This window comes from Lolium perenne, chromosome 6 (assembly GCF_019359855.2).
Source record: "Lolium perenne isolate Kyuss_39 chromosome 6, Kyuss_2.0, whole genome shotgun sequence".
In the NCBI taxonomy this organism is placed as follows: Eukaryota; Viridiplantae; Streptophyta; class Magnoliopsida; order Poales; family Poaceae; genus Lolium; species Lolium perenne.
The window spans coordinates 269,642,138-269,665,928 of NC_067249.2; the positions used below are offsets into that span (position 1 = coordinate 269,642,138).

Consider the following 23,791-nt stretch of genomic DNA (forward strand, 5'->3'; position numbering starts at 1 on the left):
AAGCTACAAAAGGCTATAGCGGGCTAAACCCATATAGCTGATTTGCTAAATAATGGGAAAAAGTTCAATATTTCGGCAGCATATAACCATATATAGTATATACATCAATAATTCAGAAATGCATAGCATAGTAACATAGTCACATAAGAGATGCACATAACTAAAACATAGTTTACACATAGTTCTGTCCAAAACATAGTTCACAGATAGTTAAGGACATAATTATGTCCAAATATTACAACAGCATTAAGTAGCAGCAGTTCATGACATAGTAGTGTCCATAAATTGGGCCGCTCTGAAAATTTTGGGTTAAATTTTTTTGGGCCCGTTGAGTGGGAAGATAGCAGCTATTGAGCTAAATTGAGGCTAAATAGCTATAGCCGCGCTATAGCTGGGCTATTAGCGGCTATTTCCATTTTTGCATTTGAAGACTCTAGCCGTAGCCGCAGGCCTCACGAAAGGCTATAGCCGGCTATATCGGGCTATTTGAAACAGAGGTTTGTGGTGGGAAGCTATCACAGTTTATTAGTTACCTTGAATTTCTCAATAGGCAGTGACCGTGATTTATGAGGGAAATATCGTTTGTTCGAGTGTGGACCACTTGCAACTCAAATTTCATCTTTATTTATTTATTTATCCTGTAAGATTTCTGTTGTAACATTTATAAAACATTTCCATATGTGAGCATCGATGTACTAAAGGAGACCCATTACATAGATTCTGATCTTGTTGTGCAACTTAAGGGCTGAGTTGCATACTTGCATGCGTTGAGGAGTTAATAACAACAGAATGTTTACTCGAGAATCAATTGGAGGACTTAGATCCTGTAGAAGCTGTGTCTATTATGTCTGCATTCGTTCTCCAAGAGTGGAATGCATCGAACGATCTCTCGGTCTCAGTCTGAAACTGCTGGTTGCCAAAAGGAGGTTAGTTTTGTTCTTTGTTGCTTCTAGTTCTTTTCTGTTCGGCGCAGCTTGTGTCCTGTTTCCTATAAGGTTTCCAAAAAATTGCTTTTATTATATGTTTCTCAAGTACCATATGTTTTCCATATTAGGCTCTATGGCACATCAATCAGGTTAGGACAACTCCAAGAAAGGCATGAGGTGCCCGTCGATCCTAAGGAGTATTCACGTGATAATTTGAAGGTTCGTCTTGTTCAGGCTGTCAATGAATGGGCAAAGGTATGCACACATCTTGGTATGAACTCTTTCTCCGAGACGAGTGTAAAATTTTAGCTCAGTCTTCGTTGCGTTCGACTGATGTGCAGGGAACGCTGGCCTTTCGCAGACATTTTCTGAACTGACATATGTGTCTTAAGGGCTGATTGTGAGGACACTCGTGCGTCTGGATAAAACATGCAGTACCCACAGATGGATCAACTTATGGAAGTTAAGCTATGGGTGGCTACACAGCCTACTACTCGTCACTGAACAGCAGCATGAATTAATAATCGTATGCTTTCGGCGCTATGGCATGTAGCATGTGGCTATCATGCGCTTGGACGCCCGACCTTTTGTTGCAGCCGATGCTCTCCGGGTGAAAACCCAAGTTCCTATCTCGGTTGGAGCGGACGTCGGCGGCGGTCTCGTCACTTCTCCCTTGGGGGCGTCGTCTTGGAGAGCCTAACCTTCACGCCGTGCAGTGTCGTTGTTTCCATCTGGGATGGTGGATGTCGAGGCGGCGGCCTCGAGTAGGAGGTGGAGAGCCGGGGCGGCGGCCCTGGACAGCGGTGTAGCGGCAACTCTATGGTGCAGGGATGCGGCTTGCCACAGCTTGGGTGGCAACCTTGGTCGCGGTGGGCGGCTCGGTCGACGCGCCTCGGAGGAGGCGATTGACTTTTAGGCCGGGGCAGCGGCCCTGGATGTTGGTGCGGCGGCCGTGGTCTGCGAGCAGCTTACCCTGTGCAGCTTGGGTTGCGGGTGGCTATGTCGTGCGGCGTCGTGGCTCGAGTGCGAGCGGTGGTATGTCGGGATGGCGGTCCCGAAAGGTGGTGTTGGTGGTCCGCTTGGCGTAGCGGAATGGCTGGATGTCGGGGCGGCGGCCCCGAGTGTTGGGCTCCTCAGAGGGTTGGCTTCATCATCTTCGTTCGAGCGTCCCGTGTCTGCTCCTCCCATAGCAGCGATGGCGTCTTCTCTCCGGCGGTGGTGTTATGTCGTCTTGTTTTGATGGAGTTGTGTTTCGGGTTGGAGCTTCGTTGTTTCTGGGTTGTGGTGGGTGTGGGCGTGGCCCCTTGGTGTTGTCGTTGTTGTACGGTTTTTGTCCGGTTTTCCGCAAATAAACTGGACACCTTTCTTCTTAATTAATGAATAAGGCAAAGCTTTTGCCTTTCGTTCAAAAAAAAAAGACAACTACAGCTCCCAAACAGAGACCGAACCAGAGTATCGTAAGATCTTTTTGAGTTTCAGGGGCTCAGCTACCGTATCTGTCCTTGTAGTCTTGCACATGTGCAGCTCCACAAGTTAGTCCACTGAAACTACCACTCGGGCGCGTAACCTGATCAATGCTTGCGTTTTCAGTCAGGCGATTCATCAATGGGGAATCGGAACGCCCAAAACAATTTCAGCAGTTTCGGTCGTCAGTCGATGAACCCATGTGTGCTGTTGGCCTGTTTGATTGGCTGTTGTTCGCTTCGACAATAAAGCTCCTCACTCGATCTTTGCTTCGCTCGCTCTGCTCTTCTCCCTTGATGTCATCGTGCCAGCAATAGCATGCATGTCGACCAAGTGGGGAGGTGCTAGTTGCGGCTTTTAGCGGCGTGAGTGGGACGCACGCACGCCCCGCCAGCACTCTTCTTCTTCCTCGCCTCCGCCGGCCGGTCGTCGTCTCGTCACTGAATACTTCATGCTCCGATCATCAGGGACGTCACGAACAGCCGCTACCAACTTGGTCAAGAGCTTTCTTCATTCTTCGCTGACTGCTGGTCAAGCTACGCCGTAATTAACGTGGTCATATAAAATTTTACTACTCCAAGTCTAGTTTCCTTGTTGTGTTTTGCATCCGCCGCTGAGGCCCTGCGGCTGAGATCGGTCCAGCAATCTCTTGGTCTTCATCTCGTACTGTTGTCCTCCTCAACGTTTGTAGCTTCTATTTAACGCTCAACACCGTACGTAGTACTAGCAGACAACCGTAGTGATCCTGCCTCACTGCCGATCGAAAGAGATCGAGATGGCGGCCGAGATGAGCAGAGAGGAGCGGTGGAGCCTCGCCGGCACGACGGCGCTCGTCACCGGCGGGAGCAAAGGGATCGGGTACGCCATAGTCGAGGAGCTCGCCGGGTTCGGGGCGCGGGTGCACACCCGCTCCCGGAACGCGGCCGAGCTGGAGGACAGCCGCCGGCGGTGGGAGGAGAAGGGTTTGCGAGTCACCGTCTCCGTCTGCGACGTCTCCGTGCGCGCCGACAGGGAGAAGCTCATGGAGACGATCAAGGAAACCTTCGACGGCAAGCTCGATATACTCGTAAGCGGCTTCGTCGCCAACGTTCCACACGTACTTGAGTAAACAATCTGAAGACGACGACACATGCATGCAGATGTTGATGATTTTCTGTATTTGCTGTTGCTCCACGCATGCAGGTAAACAACGCGGGGCAACTGTTCGTCAAGGCGGCCGCGGAGAGCACGGCGGACGAGTACTCGCATCTGATGGCCACTAATCTGGAGTCGTTCTTCCACCTCAGCCAGCTCGCCAGGCCTCTTCTGCTTAACTCCTCCGTTGCAGGAGGAGGCAGCATCGTCAACATGTCCTCCATTGGAGGCACGATCAGCTATGCAGGCGCCGCGATCTATAATGTCACGAAAGGTATGCCTTATTTGTACGACCAAGTCATTTTGCCATTTTTATTGGTTATTAAGAAGAAGAGGGTTCAGAGAAAAAGAAGAGAGTTCATCTAGGGTGTAAAATGGCGAGTTGTATTGTTGCATCGTTTAACATAACCAATGTCTCGTTGGTATCCGTATGGATGCAGGAGCGATAAACCAGCTTACAAGGAGCCTTGCTACCGAGTGGGCACCGGACATGATCCGTGTGAATGGTGTCGCACCAGGCTTCGTCACGACTGATCTGATCAAAGATGTAAGCGCACACGTACGACACGCCTCTTTCTTCTTTAGCACCCTCATCATTTGTAAAAGCAACTTCGCATGAAATTGACGTCTTGTGTTTGTGCACAGACAACTACAGATCAACTAGCGGATGAGCACTCGAAGACGCCGATGAGACGAAGCGGCAAGCCGATGGAGATTGCCGCGGCGGTGTCGTTTCTGTGCTTGCCAGCCGCCTCCTTCATCACCGGCCAGGTTATTTGCGTCGATGGTGGCCGAACCATTAGTGCTTAGATGATGACGCTGCTGCTGCTCGAGATGAAATGGAGAGAATAAATTTGAGAAGAGAGTATTTGTATGTCTGCAAAATTGTGTAATTGATCATCCTGTGTAATTCGAGGCTTTTAGCTCTGGATATCATATGTTAGACGTATACGTGAAGGACACGATCAACCGGCCAAGTTAAGGAGGATTCGTACTAGAGTAGTTAGGTATTTTCTAAATTGTATTGCCTTGGCAGCCAAGCCTCCTTGTACTATATAATCCCAATGGGATCAAATCAATCTAAGTGCAAAAATTATATTTGCCTTTATGGTATTAGGTTAGGGCTTACGATGCTCTCTCTCCATGGCGCCGCAAGATCCCTCCGCCGCCGATCTCGCGGCGGCAGCAGCCGAAGCCGCCGCCATGGGATCCTCTCTCCGGGCGCTCGCCGCCGCGCTTCCAAGAATCCGTGCCGTTGTTCCGGTCACCCTCGAGCTCTGCACCTCCACCTACCTCCAATGGCGCGGCATGTTCACCGACGCAGCCGAGAAGTACGCCCTCGAGGATCATCTTCTCGAGGAAGAGTACCCCGCCGATCCTACGCCGCAGTGGAGTCGGAACGACGTCATCGTCCGATCATGGCTCAATAGCGTTGTCGCGCCCGAGCTTCTTGCCATGGTTGTCGAATCCACCACGCCGCAGCCTGCCCACGCCTTATGGACGCGTCTCTCCAACATCTACCACGACAACTCTGAGACTCGGTCCTCCTAGCTTGAGCAAGAATTCCACGGTCTCAAATAGAGCTCCATGACCGTGGCGGATTACTGCCGCACGCAGAAGATCCTCGCCCACGAGCTCAACGCGTTGGGCACGACCATCACGGACAAGTGTCTCGTCCAGAACACGCTCCGCGGCCTCGGGTCTCAACTTGCCTATATGCGCACGCTGACCCTCAAGCAGTGCCCCCTACCGTCGTTCCTCGACGTGCGCTCATCGCTTCTCCTCGAGGAGCTCACACTGAAGCAGTCCGACGAGTCATCCTCCTCGGCCCCATCCGCCTTCATCGCTCGAGGCGCTCTAACTCCTTCACCACCGCGTGCCCCAGCAGACAATACAGCACCACCACGCCGCCCTGATGCGTGCCATAATTTCCAGCGAGGAAGCTGCCACTTCGGCGCGCGGTGCCGCTACCTCCACTCCACGCCTCCCCAGCAGCGCGATGGTGTCAACTCCAACACACCCAGGAAGGGTCCCTAGGCTCCACGGCCTTCAATGCAGAACCCTTGGGCAGGATCAATCCAGATGTGGCCAGGGCCGCCCCAGCGCCCGCCGTTCCTCGGCTTGCCTCAGGCCCATCACGCCATGGTGTCACCTCCGACTCCGTGGCCCTATGGTGCTACCCCATGTTGGGTCGCGTAGAGATAAACAAAACTTTTCTACACGATTCTCCCAGGATCTAGCCGAGGTAGAAGGCCGTGAGGATTACCACTAGACGCGCGGGTGCGGATTACTGATGACGCGTCGTGTAGCAGTGCAGTCCCACGATCCGATCCGATCCCGATCGTCGAAGTGCTGAATGTACAGCACCTCTGCCGGTATACACACGTACGAGGAGGAGCTCAGACGGTGGACTGCTAGGTCCAGTACGGCGGCTGGACTGAGTGGTGGCTAGGGTTCCCAACACATGGGAGTTTCTAACCGTGCCCTTTGGGCATCCTACGCCCCACTATATATAGGAAGTGATACTGTGCTCCACAACACTTGTGGCCCATTCACTCAGGCCTATATTCAGGTCACCGTGAGTCCAGCTCACTAACCAAGTTCGTGTTCGATTCGGGGCCAACCCAAACGACTTGCTCCCGCTCTTAAGTGTGCGACCCTACAAGCTCATGGCGACTTGGACACGATGTGAGTCCGACTCACATCGATCAACCGTAGCGGCTCCTAGAAGAACGTGCCGACTCCCAAGTACCATAGAGTTATGGCGACATACCTTTCAATGTGGCTTGCGCCTAAGTCCCTTTAGCCTCACGATATACTTTGTCAAGCTATGGGCGAAGTCATCCCTTTAATAGCTCAACTCTCTTCTCGTACCATGATATGTGATTCCCATACTAACACTTAGTCCAACTCCTCGGTTAACACTTAACCGAGTCGCGCATGGCCATGTTTCCGAATCATATCACACGAGAGGGCCCAGAGAATATCTCTCCTGTCGGAGGGGCAAAATCCCATCTTGGTTATCCATGTCATGCAGCTTGCTTCTTTGCCGACCCGAACCCTGCCTTTATAACTGTTCTGTTACGGAACAGCATTTGATAGAACCTAAGTCGCTAATCCACAACTCAGATCATGCGACAACCTTAGGTCTAAGGATTACATTGATTGAGACATACAAATGAAGATTTGTTCGTTGTATCTCAATATGGGTCAGTCCGGCTCGCTAAACACTTTAGCCGAGTTAGTGTAAGTTGGATTAGCATCACCATGCCCCCTGACAAGTGGAACCGAGTCATCAGTCAACTCACACATTAGTCTAAGTTGTGTGCCCAGCATAACTGTACGACTAAGGACAATATAGTATGAACAACATGAATATATAGTTCCACAACTGAATCACATATTCAATGATACATATCAGATGTTCATACATGGACTACTTTATTACATTATGAATACATTGGGAATATCGTCATACATGATTGCCTCTAGGGCATATTCCCAACAGTCTCCCACTTGCACTAGAGTCAATCATCCCGACATCATATGTCCAGGCATCTAATGCCCATATATCTCATGTGCGCCTCATGCTTAGGCTGTGGTAAAGGCTTCGTCAACGGATCCGCAACATTTGCATTAGTGTGTATCTTGCATAACTTGATATCGCCTCGATCGACAATCTCGCGGAGGAGGTGGTATCGCATGAGTATATGTTTGTCCTTATGGTGTCGTCTAGGTTCCTTGGCTTGTGCAATAGCACCATTGTTGTCACAATACACGTCTAACGGATTGGACGCGCCTGAACCACACCAAGATCCATCAGGAAATTCCTGATCCAAACAGCTTCCTTTGCTGCCTCAAAGGCGGCAATATACTCGGCCTCCGTTGTAGATGCAGCTACAGTATCTTGCTTGGAACTCTTCCAGCTCACAGCTCCTCCGTTCATAACAAACACATATCCAGATTGCGAACGAGAATCATCGTAGTCGGTAAGATAACTCGCATCCGTGTAACCCCTTACACTGAGTTCATCATCACCTCCATAAACTAGGAACATATCTTTAGTCCTTCTTAAGTACTTGAAGATTGTTTTCACCGTTGTCCAAAGTGGCATTCGCCAGATCACCCCTGGTATCTACTCACAACACTTTGAGCATAGGAAATATCCGGCCTAGTACAAATCATGGCATACATGGTGGATCCAACTGCCAAGCATAAGGAATCGCACTCATCCCGCTTAGCTCATCGCAGTCGAAGGACACCGAGTCTTGCTAAGCTTAACACCATGGGACATCGGTAAGAACCCCTTCTTAGATGATTCCATGTTGAACCTTTTCAACACTTTGTCCAAATAAGTACTCTGACTCAATCCAATGAGCCGCCTTGATCTATCTCTATAGATCCGTATTCCCAATATGTATGATGCTTCACCCAAGTCTTTCATTGAGAAACTCCTTTCCAATGATTTCTTGGTTTCTTGTAACATCGGGACATCATTTCCAATCAGTAATATGTCATCCACATATAAGATCAGAAAGTTCACTTTGCTCCCACTAAACTTCTTGTATACACAAGCATCATGCACATTCTTGATGAAGCCAAACGATTTGACCACATCATCAAAGCGAATGTTCCAACTCCGAGATGCTTGCTTGAACCCATAAATGGATTTCTGAAGCTTGCATACTTTGTCAGCATTAGCCGGATCGACAAAACCCTCGGGTTGTATCATATACACATGCTCGGTTAAATTTCCATTAAGGAAAGACGTCTTGACATCCATCTGCCATATCTCATAGTCGAAATAGGCTGCTATAGCTAACAAGATCCGAACCGACTTTTGCATCGCTACCGGCGAGTAAGTCTCATCGTAGTCAATTCCTTGAACCTGCCGGAACCCCTTCGCGACAAGCCGTGCTTTATAGATAGAAACATTTCCATCCATGTCAGTTTTCTTCTTAAAGACCCATTTGCACTCGACGGTTCTTGCACCGTCTGGCAGATCAACCAAGTTCCAAACTTGATTTTCATCCATGGACTTTAACTCGGATCTCATGGCTCCAAGCCATGCCTCGAATCAAATCCCACCATCGTTTCCGAATAAGTTGCCGGATCATCGCTGTCCAACAGCAATACAACACGAACATTTCGCAATCTGCAGATCTCCGCGGCTCAGATGCGGTCACCAGCTCAGATGCAGACTCTGGCTCAGGTACCACGATCGGCTCAGCCTCCAAGGCTTTTGCCGACTCGCTAGTGGCCGATACCTCACGAATTTCTTCGAGCTGCACCGTGCTCCCACTTACTCCCCGACTGAGAAACCCTTTCTAAAGGAAAGTACCGTTCCGAGCGACAAACACGTTGCCCTCTTCTCGGTTTTAGAAGTAGTAACCCAAGGTTTCCCTCGGATACCCCACGAATATACACTTATCCGACTTGGGAGTGAGCTTGTCCGACTGAAGTTGTTTGACATATGCTTTACAACCCCAAATCTTAAGAAAAGCCAAACTCGGCTTCTTGCCACCCACATCTCATATGGTGTCTTCTCTACAGATTTTGATGGTACTGCTTAGTGTGAACGCTGTCGTTTCTAGACAATAACCCAAAAATGATAAAGGTAGATCTGTCCGACTCATCATCGACCTTACCATGTCCAACAAGGTTCGGTTCCGCCTTTTCGACACACCATTTCTCTGCGGCATTCCTGGCGGTGTGAGCTGAGGAACTATTCCACAACTCTTCGGATGGTCATCAAACTCATGGCTCATGTACTCGCCTCCACGGTCCGACCGTAAAAACTTTATTTTCTTGCCGAGTTGATTCAGTACCTCATTCTGGAATTCCTTGAACTTTTCAAAGGCTTCCGACTTGTGTTTCATTAAGTAGATATAACCATACCTACTCAAATCATCAGTGAAGGTAATGAAGTACTCATAACCACCTCTGGCTGTCGTGCTCATTGGGCCACATACATCACTATGTACTAGCGCCTACAAGTCGGACGCCCTTTCACAACTCTTTGCAAAAGGTGTCTTGGTCATCTTTCCTAGTAGGCAAGATTCGCATGTCTCGAACGACTCCAAGTTGAACGATGTTAGAAGCCCATCATCATGGAGCTTCTTCATGCGCTTCCAGCTTATATGACCAAGCCGATGTGTTGTCAAAAGTAAGTCATATTCAGATCATTTGGTTTCAACCTTTTAGCATTTATATTATAGATAGATTCACGTTCAAGATTCAAAATAAATAGCCCGTCCTGGACGGGAGCAAAGCCGTGAAACATATCATTCAGATATAAAGAACAACCATTATTCTTAATATCAGACTCATAGCCTTGACTCATCAAACATGAGCCAGAAATAATGTTTTGACTAAGCACTGGAACATAATAACAATTATTTAGCTCCATTAAGAATCCTGAAGGTAAATGAAGCTGCATCGTGCCGACTTTCAACGCAACGACTCTCGCCTTGTTGCCGACTCGAATGTCAACCTCGCCTCTTGCCATGCTCCTAGTTCTTACCAGTCCTTGCAACGAGTTGCAGATGTGAATAACTGATCCGGTATCATATACCCAAGAACTATTAGGTGTTTCCGCAAGATAAATGTCTATAACATTGCAAACAAGCGTACTTGAGTTGGAAGTCACACCTCCACTCTTGGCCTTCTCATCCGTGATACTTGCTGCAGTTCCTCTTCTAGTGACCATCCACCTTGCAATAGAAGCAAGTGGATCCAGCCGAAGGAGTTGACTTAGTCCCTGAGGAAGAGCTCGGAGTTGGGTCCGGAGTGTTCCCTCCTGACTTGGTCTTCTTCTTTTTAGTGCAAGAACTCTTCTTGAACTTAGGCTTATTCTGCACCTTCAACACTTGACTAGCGCCCTTCTTGAGATCAGCCTCTGCTTGTTTCAGCATCCCATGTAATTCAGTGAGCTTCTTATCCATACCATGCATGTGGTAGTTCGAAATGAACTGACCAAGAGAGTTCAGAATTATATCTGTAACGAACTCTTCGCTAATGGGGTAGCCCAGCCTATCCAGAGACTGCACGTAACCAACCATCTTGATCACATGCGGACTCAGTGGATCACCATCCTTAAGCTTACAGCTCAGCAAAGCTTGAGAGACTTGGTACCTCTCGGTCTTTGCATGAGCTTGGAACATACTTTTGAGGCTTTCGATCATATCGTATGCCTCAACCTTCTCGAATTGCTGCTGCAAGTCCGGTTCCATGTGAGCAAGCATAAGACAACTAATTTCCGTGGACTCATCCTTAGTCCTACGGTAGGCATTCTGGACAGCAGTGGTTGCATTCTCTACCGGTTCATCCGAAGTGGGTTGTCAAGAACATGGTCCCTCTTTTCTTGCTTGAGAACAATTCTCAGATTACGGTACCAGTTGGTGAAGTTAGTTCCATTAAGTTTATCTTTCTCTAGGATCGACCTCAACGCAAAACTGGATAACTGAGGAAGACTGCTAGGTGCCATGATCGACAACAGAAAATATGCAAAAACACTTAAGACATGTATCCATAAAATAGCAACAATTAAATGTACGCTCCCACTAGAACTAACACCCCTCCGATGGTTACTAAGTGATTCAAGATCCTAAATAAACAAGTCGACTAGTGAGCTTTAGCATCACCACTAGCCGTCAAGCAATCTAGGTAGGCAACACCTTGCCAATCGCATCTCATACGACTCCTGTTGGTCGGGTGGCATCACATGCCCCGGCTCCCGACCGACCTTGCCCCAAGCCCCACAACTGTTGTGATAGACTTGTCTAGCTTACCAAGTGCTAACGCTGTAAGAGTCCGACTCGAACCCACCTAGTTGGAAAGAACTAGCAGCACCTCAATTTTATGAGCCCACTACCAACAATGTCCAACTTGATGGTGCAGCACTTGGCGGGGCAACCGACTAGACCTTCTTTGAGGGATTAATTTTTTACCATCTAACAACTTTAGAAGCAGAAAATAGAGACATAACAATCACACAAATATAAAGCAATTATAATGTGAAATGGTATGGCTCTCTTCATGGTGATCTCCATCTCCACAAATCTTGCAAGTCAAACCGTGGCAACTCTTGTCATGTGCCTTCTTACTCCATGTCGCCGACTTGTACATGGACTTGCATGCCTTCCGGGTTCTCCAAACAGCTACTTGATGGCAACAATCTGTGCTCTTCGTTGGGACTCCAAGTGCAGAGTGCTGTAGCAAGCGTGTTTTCCCCACAAGGGTGACTCGAGGGTTAATATCGAACTCTCGGGGAATTATGTGTGTTAAGGTGACTCGTTCTTCTCCTCTTCAAGCGATCTACAAAACAAAATAAAATGCCTTGTGTCCCCAACTCCACCAAGTGGTTTTCAAGCACAAGGTTTGGTATTAGTAATGATACAAATAAGATAAATAAAACTAAATGATTAAGTAAATGTGATGCAACTAAATAAATAAAACACAAAATAAAAATAGTGGTGGTGGCCAAATTATGATGATGATATGCAAACTATATGATATGCAAGGTTGTTTTGTTGTTTTGGTGTTGATATGAGTGATTGCAATAAGTAAAAGTATTTTTGTATTTTCGGATTAAATAAGTGCTGAAAATATAAAAGATGATAAATGCGATGGAAAGTTGTTTCTTATGATTAAAATTGGACCGGGGTTCATAGTTTCACTTGTCTACTCTCTCTTAAAGTTGTGGTGATCAAATAACACTTTCTCAATGCGAATGGAAAAATATGACCAACCGTTGATACTAAAGTTGTATATCCTATTGAGCCACTTTTTAAAGAAAATACAACTGCCAAGACATCTTACCGATGAGTACTTCAGCAAGGCTGCTGGTGAGCTCATGGACACATCAAACTAAAACAATACCTTAGACTGGAACTTGAATCCATGTAAATAGATGAATAGATCAAAATAAATTTAATAGTGGTAGTAAAAATTTATGTGTGCAAACCAGGACAAAGAAAAAACCATGGTCTTTATGCTTTCACATCAAAAGAAGAAAATTACATTTTGAAATGGACATTTTTTTCCGAGAAAATGCAAAAAAATTCGGTTTCTTTTCTTTGAATAGAAGCAGGGTACAAGCCTCCTAGGAGGTTAGATACGTCATTTGTTACAGAGTTTATTGGATGTCCCAAGTTGCTGGGATGATCACTCTGGCCGGGAGCCCCAACTTTTGCCCAAAGTGCCGCCGCTGCCCTAATTCTTTCTACTAGCAGGGGAACTGAAGGCTGATCTTTGTCGAAGATGCAGGCATTGCGCTGTTTCCAAACCATCCAAGCTGTCAGCAGCATTGCGGAGGCGAGGCTTTTGTGCATGGATTTTGGTGTGGCTTGCCTGGCCTTGATCCACCGGGCCGCAAAGCGAGGCTTCGTCTTCCGGTGGCCTGCACGTCGCCGTAGCCAAGAGAGCTTCTCATGCCACACTTGCTTCGAGATATGGCAGGTGATCAGCAAGTGATGCATCGTCTCGGGCTTCTGATCACATAAGACGCACCGTTGGCAGTGCTGCAGGCCACGGCGTTGCAATCTGTCAGCGGTCCAATACATGTTCTTGTTCGCTAGCCATAAGAACTTGACATGAGGGGGCACCCAGCACTTCCAGATTAGTTTCCAAGCGTTGCAAGCGATTGATCCCTGGAAGGATGCGAGGTAGCAAGCGCTTCAGATGTGATGATCTTGACTTGGTTAAGATCCTGGGCGGTTTGAATGTCCCCTAGCTGCCTTCTTGCAAGTAACTGGGTGTGCCGCTTTCTGACTCCAGGCTTAATTGCTCTGATCTTCAGCCGATCCTGGATGCATTCAGCAAGAAAGTTTGCTTGCTGGAAAATGCCCACCTCCTACGGAGGCCGTCTAACCTTGGTCAAAGCCATCCACGCTGCACTACCAATCTTTCAGATGATTGCACTCAAATACCCCGAATGCACTCAAATACCACGTGGCAGGTGCGGGATGCCCCAGGGCACACCCTTTTGTCGTGGGCGGTATTACCACCCGCGACAAAAGGACCTCTACGTGGCACGCGCAGAACGCTGCTGCTTTAGGGTTTGAGGTGTGCAGCAACCCACCCCCCCCCCGCCACCGCCCCCCCTTTTATTTCATTTTTTCATTTTAAAATAAAAGTTGCATATATTTGTACGCTACTACAAGTTGTACACGTTCATTCATTATATATAGATCGAGCAAACAAATATTGGGAGCAAAACTTCGTAGATTCCCCTTACACATATACATGGAGCTCACTACCACCGGGACTAAAGCCCGTCGTCTATTCGAACTAATACATGGGGATCATTTGTTGCGCCTATTTGGACTAAACAAGCCGTTGTCGTCTATTACTACTTTCATTAGAAGTCCCGCCAATTCCTCCGTAATTCCTAGTATGTGCTCGTGTGGTTGGAGCTTCTCCCGCATGAAGTCGACCTATATAGGAAAATGAGATGAATATGACTATATCAATCTTGATAACGAAATACTGACGATAATAAACTAAAGTTGTGAATGTTATTGCTTACGTTGAATCTATTATCGTTGTGCTTCTCAGTGGTTAACATGCGAATGGACTCGCAAACGTAGTATCCACATAGATTCATCCCCTGTGGCTGCTGGGCGCATGGTACAAGAGTAAATGTTAGCTTCTCTGCGAAGTTACCCGCAATATTCTTCTTCAAAGCTTTCCAACACCTGCCAGGCAAAAGAATGATTGAATGAGTGGATAATTAATTGATATCTCATGAAAGATATAGCGCGGCAATGATTGAAATTACGTCTGGAGAATCTTCTGCAAGTCGCGGAACCCGTCCCGTGCCTCTACTCAATGGGTCCCTTACTTCAACTATTCCCTTATCAACTTGAATATTTAGCAGAATCCAAGAGAAACTGCACATGTTTATATATATACGTCATGAATTACACATCACATCGAGTAAGAAAAATTGAATGTGCACAACATATCAAGCAAGACTCTCACCTGTAGTTGTAAGGAAACAGTATTGAATCACAGAAGCTTTGCTCCCCTATAAACCTTAGTAGGTTTCCCCCCGTTTCTTCGACATTATTCTTTACCGTGTCATGATGTACTTTATCTAGGTCAACAAACCCAACATTGAACATCTTATTACTTCTGCATTCAATGATCTTCAGTCTGCATAAGAGAACACATAAGATATAATGAGTATATGCAATGAACAGGAACAACTGAATGAACATGAACTTATATGTAGTTAACAACTTACAAGCAGTAGCAACTCATGAGAGATTTGTCGAGGGCGTCTAAATTGAATAACCGCCGAGTTCATTCATCTCAATATGGATCTCCTCCTTTCGGAAGTAATAATCTTCTGGGATATCCGCCACGATGTAACTTGTGTTCTCCTTGCACGTACCAAGGTACCACTGATGCAAATTCCCCATATGCGTTGGCAGTTTATGCAGCCGCTCTTTGCTGACCAAGTCGGCCCCGTAGACAAATTTAGGAGCTATATCAGCAATGGGTAGTACTGCATCACGGGCACTCAGCAATTCCTCCACGGTACAGCCAACTTGAGCCGCTAGCGCCACAACTGCTTCCAGATCGAAATCACCATGTTCCTGGTACACCGAGGGAACATCTAACACTTTGAGTGGTGGGATCGATTGTTTGGCCTGTTCTCCGAGCCGGGAACTTCCTTTCTTTTTACGCCGTTGTCGCTGCTTGCTTGGCCTTGAGGGGTGCACTTGTTGAACTTGATTTCTTCCCGGCTACACTTCTAGCTGATGATTTGCTCGTGCTAGCACTATCCTTCTTCTTAGCAGTGCCCTTGTCCTCAATTACCCTCGCAAGTGTGCGTGTATAGTCATCCTTCTTCTCGTGTAAGTCATATTGCGATGGTGTGTTCAGAAAATCAAGAGCATATCCTTTTTGCTTGTCGGTGTATGGCGCTGCCGCTGGAGGTTTTTCCTTATGAAGCTGTTCATGCACGTGTTTCTTTACAATGGCCTCATTTTTCCTCTTTAGTACGATCGTAAGGACGGGGGGGAGGAACCTTTGGTACTGTTGGGAGGGGCGACCGCTTGCGGACAGGACTCTTGAAACGCTTCCGGCTGGGTGCATTCCGAGTCTTAGTGGGCGCAGGCGGCGGCGCTGGAGATGGAGATGGAGATGGACTACGGATGTCGTGGTCGTACCCATGGGGTGATGGTGGCGACATTTGATCAGTCGGAAGAGGTGATGGTGGCCTGCGATCACTTGGAGGAGGTGATGGTGACCTGGGACGACTAGTACTAGGAGCTACCCAACCTGGAAGCTTGATGTTTTTTCTTTTCCCAAAGAATGATTTCTCCCAGTACGTCTCCGAGTGTATCCTGACCATCACCTCCAGGGATTACGAGCTGCAATGTCTCCCACGACGGTACAACTGAATCCACCCCGACACGAGCATAGCCAGCTGGAATCTCATTGCCATGCCATGTTGCCGGCTCACCTTCAGCTCCAAATGCAGGTAAGACATAGCCGACCGCCACCTTAACAGATAAGTTCCTGAACACCTCATGGAGATCACAAGGTGTTTGCTCCTTGATTTCATCCACGGGGTTGCCAGGACTGCCATCTATCATCCGTAAAGGCGGGGCCTCCGAGTCGGCCACGCTGCTGTCTCGCCGCTGAGATATGCCGACGGTATTATCTGGCTGGCGCTGTCCTTTTAGTTCATTTATCTCCCGCTGCTGCTGGTCAAGTTGACATTGGAACTCGGCCATCCGGTCATTCTGCACCTCCAGCTCGCGTTTTTTTGCTCTCGCTCGGCTTCTATAAGTCTCCGCGTCGTCCGGAAACCCAAGCACCCACGGAAACCCAAGCCTACATATATATAGTGAAAAAATGGCGGGAAGACAGAGGCGGGAAGCGGTGGGAAGCACGGGAAGAAAATAGGCGGGCAACCTTTAGTCCCGGCTGGTGGATGCAACTGGGACTAAAGCTGTCGGCAGGATGAGGATGTGTGGGTAACCTTTAGTCACGGTTGGTGGGTGGAACCGAGACTAAAGCTGTCGGCAGGATGAGGATGTGTGGGTAACCTTTAGTCACGGTTGGTGGGTGCAACCGGGACTAAAGTTCCATCTCCTCTAACAGTGTTGGGGAAAGGGTTCTCATTATTACATAAATGTAGAGATTGTATTGGGAACTATATATGAAGAATACATTATTACATCGCCATCTACTGCTGTGATCTTCTACGCCGTAGCCATGGAGAATCTTCATCATTTAGCAAGGTGCTTGGGTCAATTTTCACCGTGAAGGGTGGAATTTCTTTAAACTTATTATAATCTTCTGACATGTCTGTCTTGTCATCCACTCCCACGATGTTTCTTTTCCCCGAAAGAACTATGTGGCGTTTTGGCTCCTCGGTTGATGTATTCTTTTGTTGATTTCTTTTTCTCGATTTGCTAGACATGTCCTTCACGTAGAAAACTTGAGCCACCTCGTTGGCTAGGATGAATGGCTCGTCCATGTACGCAAGATTGTTGGGATCCACTGTTGTCATACCGTACTTATCGTCTACCTGTACACCGCTGAGCTTCACCCATTTGCACCAAAACAAAGGGACCTTAAAAGTGGGACCATAGTCAAGTTCCCATATCTCCTCTATGTATCCATAATATGTGGTGGTTTGCCCATTCTCATCTTTTGCATCGAAGCGGACACCACTGTTTTGGTTGGTGCTCTTTTTATCTTGGTCGATCGTGTAAAATGTATTCCCATTTATCTCGTACCCTTGGAATGTACATATGTTTGAAGATGGTAACCTGGCCAACAAGTACAGCTGCTCTACAACAGTTGGGTCACTAATGAGATGTCTTTGCAACCAACTGCCGAAGGTATTCATGTGTTGACGTGTAATCAAGGACTCGGGCTGGTCTGGGTTTATTTCTCGTAAAACATTCTTGTGTTTCTCGATGTACGGAGCCACCAGGCTGGAATTGTATAGAACTGTGTAGTGTGCTTGATTGAAAGAAATCTTGTCCCTGCACACCGTTGCTTTCCTTCCTAGTGTGCCTTTTCCAGTCAGCCTCCCCTCATACCGAGATTCAGGAACACCAATCGGCTTAAGGTCAGGAAGAAAGTCAACACAAAACTCAATGACCTCCTCAGTTCCGTAGCCCTTTGAGATACTTCCTTCCGGCCTAGCTCGGTTATGAACATATTTCTTTAATACTCCCATGAACCTCTCGAAGGGGAACATATTGTGTAGAAATACAGGACCGAGAATTCTAATCTCTTCAACTAGGTGAACGAGGAGGTGCGTCATAATATTGAAGAAGGATGGTGGGAACAACAACTCGAAGCTGACAAGACATTCGACCACATCTTCCTGTAATCCCGACAAAGTTTCGGATCCATTACCTTCTGAGAAATTGCGTTGAGGAATGCACATATCTTCACAATGGCTAGTCGAACATTTTCTGGTAGAAGTCCCCTCAATGCAACCGGAAGCAATTGTGTCATAAGCACGTGGCAGTCATGGGACTTCAGGTTCTGGAATTTTTTCTCCTTCATATTTACTATTCCCTTTATATTCGACGAGAAACCAGACGGAACCTTGATACTGAATAGGGCTTCAAAAAAGATCTCCTTCTCTTGTTTGGTAAGAGCGTAGGCGCAGGCCCTTCAAACTGCCCCTGGATGATTCCCGTTTCGTCCTTTATGACGTTCCTGGTCCTCCCGTGCTCTGTTGTATCTTTTGTCTTCCCATACACGCCCAGAAAACCTAGAATATTCACACAAAGATTCTTGGCCAGGTGCATCACGTCGATTGCAGAGCGGACTTCCAGGACTTTCCAATATTCTAGCTCCCAAAAAATAGATTTCTTCTTCCACATAGGCATGTGTCCGTCAGCGTCTTTCGGAACATGTCGACTGCCTGGACCCTTTCCAAAGATAACATTTAAATCCTTGACCATGTCAAATATATCAGCATCACTACGGGGGACAGACTTCGGACGGTTGTCTGCCTCGCCAGCGAAATGCTTGCCTTTTTTCCTTAAGGGATGCTTGCGCGGAAGGAAACGGCGATTGTACGGGTACACAACTTTTCTGCTTTTTTCCAAATATTTACTTTCAGTCCCATCTAAACAGTGTGTGCATGCATTGTATCCTTTGTTCATCTGATGTTACTAAGAGCAGGCCAATCATTGATGGTTACGAATAGCAACGCTCGTAGGTCAAATTCTTGCTCGGTGTGCTCATCCCACACACGTACACCTGGTTTGGCCCATAACTCCAAAAGTTCATCAACTAATGGCCTTAGGTACACATCAATGTCGTTGCCGGGTTGCTTTGGGCCTTGGATAAGTACTGGCATCATAATGAACTTCCGCTTCATGCACAACCAAGGAGGAAGGTTGTAGATACATAGAGTCACGGGCCAGGTGCTGTGACTGCAGCTCTGCTCCCCAAAAGGATTCATGCCATCTGTACTTAGACCAAACCATAAGTTCCTTGCCTCACCTGCAAAATCCGGGAACTCTCTCCCGTTGTTTCTCCACTGCCGACCATCAGCGGGGTGCCTCAACATCGTGTCTTTCTTACGTTCTTCCATGTGCCATCGCAACAACTTGGCATGCTCTTTGTTTCTGAACAAACGTTTCAACCGTGGTATTATGGGAGCATACCACATCACCTTCGCAGGAACCCTCTTCCTGGGTGGCTCGCCCTCAACATCACCAGGGTCATCTTTTCTGATCTTATACCGCAATGCACCGCATATCGGGCATTTATTCAAATTCTCGTACTTCTCACCGCGGTAGAGGATACAGTCATTAATGCATGCATGTATCTTCTGCACATCTAATCCTAGAGGGCAGACAAGCTTTTTTGCTTCATACGTACTGACGGGCAATTCGTTATTTCTTGGAAACAGCTTCTTTAATATTATCATCAATTTTTCAAATCCCGAGTCACCACACCGACCTCTGCCTTCCATTTCAGCAATTCCAATATGCTACCCAGCTTTCTCTGCCCATCTTCACAACCTGGGTACAACAATTTGTGGTGGTCCTCTAACATCTTGTCGAAGTGCAACTTCTCCTTATCCGTGCCACCGTCTCTTCTTGCATCAGAAATGGCCCGACGAAGATCATCATCAACAGGATCATCTGCTGCCTATTCTTCACCTCCTTCTTCTTCATTGTCTTCCATTGCGGTATCATCGCATTCAGAGAACATAGATCGGTACTGGTCATCGTTATCTTCTTCTTCATCGCCGTCTTCCATCATAACCCCTTCTTCTCCGTGCTTGGTCCAAACATTATAGCTGGACATGAATCCAAACCGAAGCAGGTGGCTCTTAATGTCTCTTGAGCAAGAGTAATCCTTCTCGTTCTTACATTTCAGACATGGACAACACATAAAACCTTGCTTCGACTTGTTGGCCTCGGCCACAAGCAGGAAAGAATTCACGCCCTCTCTGAAAGCGGGAGCACATCGGTTACCGTACATCCATGGATGACTCATCTGCATCATAAGTACAATTATGTATCAGATGCAATCACCTAGCTAAAATTAGTATTGTACGGACTATGTATATACGAGAAAATAGTTGCTAACCTTTTAGGATCAAAAAGAGGAGAAATCTTATCAAATAAAATCAAGTGGCATCCCTCACAAGCATTTCATCAAACACCTCTTGTGCACATGAAGAAAAAATGAGCTAGCATACACCTCCACCTTTCACCACCAAGGAAAAAAATGTAGGGAGGTGGGGGGGGGGGAAGCTGGCTGTGTGTATATATAGGCATGGCCCTTTTGTCGCGGGCCGTATTACGACCCGCGACAAAAGGGGTGCCGGCAGGAGGCCCCAAAGCTCAGACCCCTTTTGTCGCGGGTTGTGATACAGCCCGCGACAAAAGGGCACGACAAAAGGCCCAGCTTGCTCCAAATGGTTCCGGGGCGACGTGGCCACGCCATTTGTCGCGGGTGCAGTCGCGCCCGCGAGAAAAGGCTCCCACGAAAGCCCTGTTTTCCACCAGTGGAAAGTGATCTGACCTTACTTGTGGGCTGGTAAAGATGCGACTACAGGAGATAAGTGCCTTGTCAATTGGTCGCTGAATTGTTCCCCTCACCAATTTGGAGGCCTTGCCATAAATAATCTGCAACTACATGGCAACGCCCTTTGAATCCAGTGGCTGTGGCAACGTTTGGATGGATGATTCAAAACCTTGGTTTGGCCTTCCTGTTCCGGTTGACACTCAGGCTAGACAAATATCCAATGCCTCGGTCGTGTTCCACATTGGAGATGGCGGGCTCACATGCTTCTGGTATGATTCTTGGCTCCTCAACCGGCCACTGAAAGATGTTATGGCTGATCTGTTTGCTAACTGCCCCAAGCAAAATCTCTCAATTAGAGATGCCCTTGTGGATGATCAATAGATTAGGCACCTTAAGAGCAACCCCTTGCCGCCCGCATTGAACTATTCCACTGCTCTTTGTGACCGCCTACAGTCGATCGTGCTCACTCCGGGACAGCGTGACTCCATCTCGTGGCGGTGGACCTCTGACGGCGTTTTCTCTGTTGGTTACGCTACGAGTTTCAGTTTGACGGCAGGTTCAAGGATGCTTTTCTCTCCTCGGTCAGGGACTCTGATGCCCCTCTAAAGTGTCAATTTTTCGCCTAGTTAGCTGTGCTTGACCGCTGTTTAACAGCTGATAATCTGCAGAAGAGGGCTGGCCTAATGACCCTATCTGCCCGCTGTGCCGCACTCTACCTGAAACTGGTCTGCACCTCTTTCTGAATTGCCCCTTCGCCCACCAGGTTTGGTCTCGGGTCACTCACAAAACGAGCTTGATGCCAAGCTCTCCACCCGCCATCACCACCTCTCTCCTTGACCGGTGATGCTCTCTCCATGCTTGCCTAGATTGAAAGCCAAGGCGCGGGCTGGAACACAACGGTCACTCTTGTCTGGTGGTCTTTGTGGAAAGAGAGAAACGAAAGAATTTTCAGCAACCACCGTCAACCGTTGATTCAGTCTTCTGCAGAATTGTGGACACCGCCACCGATCGGCTGTTCGAAGGCCGCTTCCGAGCATCTTGCTCAGTTTTTGGAGCTGTTGGAATATCCTCTGTAAACGACATTTTTTCTTCTTCTACGCCGATCGCCCTCCAATCCATAATAAGTGTCGGTGCTTTAGTCCAAATTTGGACTAAATTGACCTAAAACCCCGATGCTTATTGTGGATCGGAGGGATTACTATAATCAAAGAACGCAGTGCTGATTGCTTTCGAAAAAAGACCCCTGTTCAAATGCATATTAAAGACCAGATGGAAATAAGTACCCTCCTGCACTAGATGCGATAAAATATACAGATATTCTCGCAATGGTTAAACTACCATATAACATCTAGTGCTATTCCATTAAAGTCCATTAAAGTTCAAACCAGATTAGAAAAAGACCTTGTCTGCATGCCCATTACCGTGTTCCTTAGTTTACCGGTATGTCCAAATCGTTTACAAGACAACCAATCTTTTAAGTAGGATAAGTTACGTGCCTATGCTGTACATGTTTTTATGGTTTATACTTAACTCCTACGGGTTTGTGCTAGAGAAGATAAGATTTAAATGGACAAGAATTATCGAAGCTGCAAATAGGATAAGGCAAACAAAAAAATGAACCATGTATCTGTCAAGATTCACAATCTTATTGGTACATTAGAACTTGTCTTTATTTCCCCGATGCAACACATGCATCATGATTTACCTAACAAATCTGAATGTTACCGTGGTATTTCTTTTGACTGGAAAGAGCAAACTCAGTGATCTCTTAATGCCTTTTGTTTCACTTCTTGTGCTTGATTTATAAACTGTTCGACATGTTTATTTTTGATACAACGCAGATCTAAATATGAAAGACATGGATCAAGTTAAAAGGTATCATGCACATATCAACCTACTGGAAAAATGTCTAAAAACAAGTGCCATGGTTGTATAAATAAAATTAAAGAAATACAAGTTATTGATGGAGGAGCAAAAGGTGTACATTGATCAGCTGAATAAACTGAAATACCAAATGTCATTTGAGGCACTTCAGCAGGTCCCACAGCTTCAAGGCAGAGTAAGACTTTTACATATATTTTCTTCTCCTTGTGGGTAGATTAGGAACCTATCCATTATTTCTGCACAAAGCAAAATCCATGGGGATTAGAAAATTCAAGATTTTTTGCTTTGTCCAGTCACTTCTGATTTTGGTGTGCAATAGGAGGTTGTAGGTCCCTATCCTACTGTATTGTAACAATAGTTTGGTTCAGCCTAAATCATAAAGCTAGTTTTTAAATGGAATTTAGTTATATACACTCAAACAAGTGCTCCAGCTACACATGTTTGTGGCTCTGTTTAAAATAGCGGGCTATAGCCTATAGCCGCGGCAATTTCTGAAGCTACAAAAGGCTATAGCGGGCTAAACCCATATAGCTGATTTGCTAAATAATGGGAAAAAGTTCAATATTTCGGCAGCATATAACCATATATAGTATATACATCAATAATTCAGAAATGCATAGCATAGTAACCTAGTCACATAAGAGATGCACATAACTAAAACATAGTTTACACATAGTTCTGTCCAAAACATAGTTCACAGATAGTTAAGGACATAATTATGTCCAAATATTACAACAGCATTAAGTAGCAGCAGTTCATGACATAGTAGTGTCCATAAATTGGGCCGCTCTGAAAATTTTGGGTTAAATTTTTTTGGGCCCGTTGAGTGGGAAGATAGCAGCTATTGAGCTAAATTGAGGCTAAATAGCTATAGCCGCGCTATAGCTGGGCTATTAGCGGCTATTTCCATTTTAGCATTTGAAGACTCTAGCCGTAGCCGCAGGCCTCACGAAAGGCTATAGCCGGGCTATATCGGGCTATTTGAAACAGAGGTTTGTGGTGGGAAGCTATCACAGTTTATTAGTTACCTTGAATTTCTCAATAGGCAGTGACCGTGATTTATGAGGGAAATATCGTTTGTTCGAGTGTGGACCACTTGCAACTCAAATTTCATCTTTATTTATTTATTTATCCTGTAAGATTTCTGTTGTAACATTTATAAAACATTTCCATATGTGAGCATCGATGTACTAAAGGAGACCCATTACATAGATTCTGATCTTGTTGTGCAACTTAAGGGCTGAGTTGCATACTTGCATGCGTTGAGGAGTTAATAACAACAGAATGTTTACTCGAGAATCAATTGGAGGACTTAGATCCTGTAGAAGCTGTGTCTATTATGTCTGCAT

The 23,791-nt window shown here is 46.6% G+C and overlaps 3 protein-coding genes across 4 annotated transcripts; 1 reads left to right on the forward strand and 2 right to left on the reverse strand.

Annotated features, from left to right (window-relative positions):
* The first annotated feature begins 3,015 nt into the window (after positions 1-3,015).
* On the forward strand, positions 3,016-4,624 carry LOC127326746 (tropinone reductase homolog At2g29290). 2 transcript variants are annotated; one of them, XM_051353530.2, is made up of 4 exons: positions 3,016-3,456; positions 3,573-3,798; positions 3,965-4,083; positions 4,170-4,624. In XM_051353530.2, exons 1-4 carry the CDS (start codon positions 3,166-3,168, stop codon positions 4,332-4,334), a joined length of 801 nt encoding a protein of 266 aa, XP_051209490.1. In that variant the 5' UTR covers positions 3,016-3,165; the 3' UTR covers positions 4,335-4,624. The 2 variants fall into 2 exon arrangements, with proteins under 2 accessions (XP_051209490.1, XP_051209491.1); XM_051353531.2 differs by having other exon boundaries at positions 3,020-3,456; positions 3,965-4,071.
* Positions 4,625-7,305: 2,681 nt separating this feature from the next.
* On the reverse strand, positions 7,306-7,638 carry LOC139832744 (secreted RxLR effector protein 161-like). Its single transcript, XM_071822584.1, has one exon. The coding sequence runs from the start codon at positions 7,636-7,638 to the stop codon at positions 7,306-7,308; it is 333 nt and encodes a 110-aa protein (XP_071678685.1).
* A 2,584-nt stretch (positions 7,639-10,222) lies between these two features.
* On the reverse strand, positions 10,223-10,756 carry LOC139832745 (uncharacterized). The gene has a single exon (XM_071822585.1). It carries the CDS (start codon positions 10,754-10,756, stop codon positions 10,223-10,225), a length of 534 nt encoding a protein of 177 aa, XP_071678686.1.
* Positions 10,757-23,791: the final 13,035 nt, after the last annotated feature.